Raw genomic sequence first — 6331 nt, 5'->3', positions numbered from 1 at the left:
CACACACACAGACACACACAGACACACACACACACACACACACACACACAGAGCACACACACATACAGACACACACAGACACACACAGACACACACAGACACACACAGACACACACAGACACACACAGCACACACAGACACACACACAGCACACACACACACAGAGCACACACACACAGCACACACACACAGCACACACACACAGCACACACACACAGCACACACACACAGACACACACAGCACACACAGACACACACAGCACACACAGACACACACACAGCACACACACACACAGAGCACACACACAGAGCACACACACAGAGCACACACACAGAGCACACACACACACACAGCACACACACACAGCACACACACACAGCACACACACACACACACACAGAGTCCCTGACACACACAGCACACAGACACACACACAGAGTCCCTCACACACACACAGAGCACACACACACAGCACACACACACAGCACACACACACACAGCACACACACACACACAGCACACACACACACACAGCACACACACACACACACACAGACACACACAGCACACACAGACACACACACAGCACACACACACACAGAGCACACACACACAGCACACACACACAGCACACACACACACAGACACACACAGCACACACAGACACACACAGCACACACAGCACACACACACAGCACACACACACACACACACAGAGTCCCTCACACACACACAGAGCCCTCAGTGCCCCACACACAGTTAGCCCGGGGCAGCTGCAGGTCCTCAGGCAGTGCCGCCCCTGTCTGGGGCTCCAGTGTCCCCTCAGAGCAGGGGGTGCCCCCCGCACCCCCAGCAGACATTTTGTGTCTCAGCCGGTTCTTCAGTGTCACCTGCAGGCACCGAGGGTCAGAGGTGGCATGCGGGGCACGGGGACAGCTGTTGGCAAAGACTGGGGGCACAGAGCTCGCTGAAAGGCTTTGGGGCAGCACATGGAGCCAGTGAGGGGGCCCTGGGAAGGTGCCCATGGGCTGTTCATTGGGGAACATGTGCACAGAGCATGGCCAGGAGGCCCCTCTGCCACCAGAGGTGGCTGCCTGAAATACATGGGCAAAGGGGAGCCCTCGGGGCATCCTGCACTGCTGAAGTGCCAGCAGGCTTGTTTGGTTACTGGCTTTGCACCAGTGAGGTCGGGCCGTGTCCTGATCCAGGGCAGCAGAAGGGAGGAGCCAGTCTGGGGCAGGGGGAGTTAAGCAGAGCATCCCCAGTGCAGGAAGGGACAGTTTGGGTGGCCATGCACCTCATTCTCGAGGACTTTAAGATCCTTCTCCCTGCTCTCTTTCCACATTGCCTGGGCAAGCTGGTGGGCCAGAGAATAGCATGGGCAGGGACCTCCCGTGGGTCTGCCCCTGGGGCAGAGCAGCAACTCCGACATCCTCTATCGAAACAAGTCTGTGGTGCCACCAGAGTGCGCTCCTTCCCCACAGCGCTGCAGCAGCCAGAAGGGGCCCTGCAGCAGACACTGGACACTGCAGGGGGGCACCCGGGGCTGGGAGGCAGCACAGGGGTCAGAGCCACACAAACAGACCCCTCTGGGCACTTACACACTCGTACTGCTGTGCTTGCAGAGGAGCTGCTCTGAAGGGGCTGACAAAGCACTTTGGGACTTTTTGGGTGGGTTTCTTTCCGTTCTTTTAAAACACAGATGACACCTAATGGCTGCCACTGCAGCAATCGAGTCCCTTTGCAGAGAGGGCTGAAGCTGAAGCGCAGCCCCGGCAGCGCCTGATGTGGGACGGTGCAATCCCAACACAGTTGCTGTTCTGGGCGGTCATGCCTGTCCTTTCCCGAGCTCCAGGGTGCTGGTGGCATTTTTCTCCACTCAGTTCTTTTTGGTCTTGGGGGTGTCGTACTTCCTCTTGCTCGAGTACCACAGCAGCAGAGGGATCCCGATGGAGGGCAGGGTCATCACACCAAATGCCGCCCAATCCAACTAGAGGGAGAAATTGTTGGAGAAAAGTCAAAACAAGTCCAGCCCAGAGGAGTGTTAGAGCAGTGAGGCCAGAGGAGGAGATTGAGGGAAGACCTCACCATGGTCTGCAGCTTCCTCATGAGAGGCAGCAGAGGGGCAGGCATTGTTCTCTGCTCTGTGTGACCAGGGACAGGACCCAAGGGAACAGCATGTAGCTGTGTCAGGGGAGTTTAGGCTGCATATTAGGGAAAGGTATTTCCCCCAGGGGGTCGTCAGGCACTGGAACAGTTTCCCCAGGGAAGTGGTTGTGGCCCCAAGTTTGACAGAGCTCAATGAGTTTCAACAACACCCTCAGGCACTTGGTGGGATTGCTAGGTTGACCCGAGCAGGGCCAGGAGATGGACTTCATGATCCTTGCGGGTCCTTTCCAGCCTAGGAGATTCTAAGATTCTCCTCCCAAATTTTCTGGCTCAAATCCCACAGTGCAGCTCTCCTCCACAGAGGGAGCTGGGATGGAAACTCTTAGCTGCTTCTGTGATACTCCTATGAAGAACTGACAGGGATTAACTGCAATCCTGCTGAAGCTCTCCAGGTGACTTGCAGGGCAAACCACACACCACATGCAAGCAGGAAGCTGCTGGGATGCAGCTGCTGCAGTGCAATTGCCATTATCAATTGAAAGGTACTTACAAAGTGAGGGGAGAACCTCCTGTCAAAGTCACGCTGAGCCAGGATTCCTCCCTGTCCGGGAGCACTAGTGAAACCAACCTGAAAAAGGCAGGGAGAAGACAGGCTTTACCACCTTTCCTTCTCACTCCAGAGCCGGGCAGGGTGAGAGCTCAGGGACACATATCATCCCTGAACACACAGCTCCAAGAGCACAGTCAGGTGTATCTGCAGGGCTCCTACAAATCATCCACTTACCACGACCTGTCCACCCTCCTGTGCCAGGTATGTGATAGTGGCAGAGGTAAAGTTGAAGTAACCAGCTTTAAGAGGCCGCAGAACCACCGTGTGGGACACGTTACTCGCTCTGGGAGCCAGATGTTAAGGAAAGCAGTTGTATTTCATTACAGGAAGAAAATGCAGGTGGAAAGTCAGTGTTGTTGACAGAGCCAAGTAAGTGCTCATGGTCACAGACAGCCCGACCCACCTCCCCCCAGCACTGACCCAGCTTCTCCTTCCCAGGCAGAGGAACTACTCAGAGACCTGGTCCTGTCTGCAAGAACTTTACTTTTACACAGCACCATCCAGAAGAGCAGGTGTTTGGATTCAGCACCCTGTCCAGACTCTGGCATGTGGAAATTTCTGAGACAGTGCATGAAGACAGGATGAAGCTGCAGGATGCTGAGGGGGAAGAAAGAGCTTTGGGAGAAATTTCAAACCATTAAAAGATACGGAGCGATCCTGTCCCACTTGACGTTGAGCATGCCAGAGACGATGCCAAAATCCTCCGGGGGGAAGGAATCATCCGACAGCTCCACATCCAGGGCAGCACTGAGCACAACAAAGGGAGGGATGAGAAGGGGATCTTAAGGCTTGGCAACTGCTCCTGGGACCTGCAGCAACGCAGGCTGACAGTTCTATCCTCAGCAAATGGAAGAACTGATTTTTGAAAGATGAAATGTCACCAATAGAAGATGGTGAGGAGAGTTGAGGTCCCTTATAGGGAGACTGCAGAGAGAGGAAGGCATAGCTGAGAGAAACAGCCACAGAGACAGGAAGCACACTGGCTTCTCCGTGACAGGATTTGGCAGATACCATCCCATGGACACACACTTCAGCCTAAATAATGACCAGATCCCACATATAAAATTACAGTATTTCATCAACGTTGTACAAGTCTGATATTGCAACTCCTCTTAGCAGTACTGCACTCAGCATGCATGATTCTGCCTTTAAAAACATCTAAAAAACAAAAATAACCCACTTTATTACTCTCCTGAATTTTGTCCAATCAGCTCTTCATTCTGAGAATGATGCTTTTTACCAGCATTGTGGAAGTTCTGTTTTATCTTTGTCAGGTCCTTAGAAAAGTCCTGATAGCAAAAGGGAATATTTATTAAAAAACATAAACGTGAAAAAGAGCTCACAAAGTCGAGAAAGAGAGCTGCATATGTGGGGAGCAGAGTATGACAGAACACCACAGAGCTACACCGTGATGGACTGACAGCTTGAGCAGCCACGAGGTGAAAGCAGGACAACAGAAAAGGCAAATTGCAGGGTCAATACTTCAGGCTCTGCTGGAAAGATCAGAGTTAGAGGGAGCAAAGGCAACAGCACATCCACAGCTCAGAAATCACCTCATACCCTGCAGCCACACACAGAATGTTTGTTCCTGGACAGGGCTTACCTGGAGCCAACGTTGTAGATGTTGTACTGCAATGTCAGGTCCTTGCCCTCCACTGCATACCTGTTCAGCAGGGATTTGGAGGCCAGGAGCCTGGCACCGTCCTCGCAGCGGGCCACGGACACCAGGGCACACACAGCCAGCAGCAGGAGCTTCATCTGCAAACACAAACAAATGGAGCATCACTGATATTTGAAATCTCTCAACACTTTCCTGTAAGGACATAAGAAAGGGCACAGCCATGGCCCAGATCTGCAGCCACAGAAGAAAAATCAACTGTTTTCTCCCTTTTCAAAGTCCTGGCCAATATGACTGCCTTTTATAGAACCATCGAACATCCTGAGTGGAGAGGGACCCACAAGGTTCATCAGGTCCAGCTCCTGGCTCTGAACATCTCAGTAATGGGCAAAGCTCTCAAATCACAAAGTCTCTTCCAGTTACAAGCTCTGGCAATTAACAGTTTCACCTGTTTTAGTAATTAACAGTTACTTGCCCTTGCAAAGCCCAGCAGCTTTCCAGCACTGTCCTACACAACAATTAGTTCTTCTCAGAAGGCACCAGGTCCTCACTTCCAACACTTGTTGTTATTTCCGATTTCCAGCCACTGAAGAAGCACCAACTGCTTCCAGTTGCCTACTGATCCCCATCAGTCCCTGCTTCCTTTACCCAAAGCCAGTGCCTCAGGAGCTGCACTGCTGAGAGGACAGAGAGACCACAGGGACATTATAAATAGGATCTGTGATGACACTGGGTGGGGCTTTTAAATGCAAAAACTGCTTCAATAACAGGGCCTCCACCCTTCACAGAGTCACAGAGGGGTTGGGTTTGGCCAGGACTGTAAAGCCCACCCAGTTCCACCCCCTGCCATGGGCAGGGACACCTTCCACTAGACCAGGTTGCCCCAAGCCCTGTCCAAGCTGGCCTTGGACACTCCCAGGGATGGGGCAGCCACAGCTTCTCTGGGCAACCTGTGCCAGGGCCTGCCCATCCTCACAGGGAAGAATTTCTTCCCAAAACCCAACCTATTTCTGCCCTATGGCAGAGAGAAGTCTTGTCCTGTCACTCCAGCCCCCTGTCCAAAGTCCCTCTCCATCTCTCTTGGAGTCCCTTTAGGCACTGGAAGGGGCTTAAAGGTCTCCCCAGAGCCTTCTCCGCTCCAAGTGAACACCCCCAGCTCTCCCACTGTGTTGCCAGAGCAGAGGGGCTCCAGCCCTCAGAGCATCTCTGTGACCTCCTGTGGACTTGCTCCAGCAGTGCCACATCCTTCCTGTGCTGGGGCCCCCAGGGCTGGAGGCAGCAGTGTGGGGCAGCGTCTCAGCAGAGCAGAAGGGAAGAATCCCCCCCATCACGTGCTGCCCACACTGTTGGGGATGAGCCCAGCACAGCATTGGCCTTCTGGGCTCCCAGTACACGTGGCTGGGTCACGCTCAGCTTTCTGTCAACCCACATCCCCAAGTCCTTCTCCGCAGACCTGTGCTTGTGGTTGCCCTGACGCAGGTGCAGCACCTGCCCTTGGCCTCACTGAACCACCTGGGGTTGGGACCGACCCACCAGCCCACCCTGCCCTGCTGCCTGTGCCAGAGGCCCTTTCCTTCCCCGCAGTCCTGCCCTGCTTCTGCCGCACACCAGCATGTCCAGCCCAGGCTGCTCCTGCCCATCCACGTAGGGAGTAGCCTGGGAGTGTCCTGTGTCCCCGGGGCCCACAGGACACCACTGCACCTGGAACCACCCGGGTACACCCGGCACGGCCCGCGGGAGAACCCGACCCTGACATTCCAGCAACAGAGCCCGGCCGGCCCCTCCTGGCCCAACCGAGCCTCCCCGACAGACCCTTCGCACGGCCTCCTGCTCCGCCCGGAACCCCGCGGGCAGAGCCCCGCGGACACGGCCCGAGCCGCCCCGGCGCCGCCTCCGCCCTCACCGTCTCCGCTACCGCCACGACAAAGCCAGCTCAGCGCAGACGCGGCGGAAGTGACGCATTCAAACAGCGCCTCGCAGCCCCCCGGCCCGC

The 6331-nt window shown here is 54.9% G+C and overlaps 1 protein-coding gene across 2 annotated transcripts; it reads right to left on the bottom strand.

The window, feature by feature from the left end:
- Positions 1 to 1665: 1665 nt before the first annotated feature.
- SSR2 (signal sequence receptor subunit 2) lies at positions 1666 to 6316 on the bottom strand. 2 transcript variants are annotated; one of them, XM_071579379.1, is made up of 6 exons: positions 6242 to 6316; positions 4324 to 4478; positions 3369 to 3467; positions 2895 to 3003; positions 2661 to 2738; positions 1666 to 1991 (listed from the first exon to the last, which is right to left on the bottom strand). In XM_071579379.1, the coding sequence occupies exons 2-6, from the start codon at positions 4476 to 4478 to the stop codon at positions 1881 to 1883; spliced, it is 552 nt and encodes a 183-aa protein (XP_071435480.1). In that variant the 5' UTR covers positions 6242 to 6316; the 3' UTR covers positions 1666 to 1880. The 2 variants fall into 2 exon arrangements, with proteins under 2 accessions (XP_071435480.1, XP_071435481.1); XM_071579380.1 differs by lacking the exon at positions 6242 to 6316 and adding an exon at positions 6151 to 6235.
- Between the last annotated feature and the right edge of the window lie 15 nt (positions 6317 to 6331).

This window comes from Pithys albifrons, chromosome 30, assembly GCF_047495875.1.
Source record: "Pithys albifrons albifrons isolate INPA30051 chromosome 30, PitAlb_v1, whole genome shotgun sequence".
Lineage (NCBI taxonomy): Eukaryota > Metazoa > Chordata > Aves > Passeriformes > Thamnophilidae > Pithys > Pithys albifrons.
The sequence above is the reverse complement of the archived record's forward strand: the minus strand, read 5'-3'. Positions and strand labels throughout refer to the sequence as shown.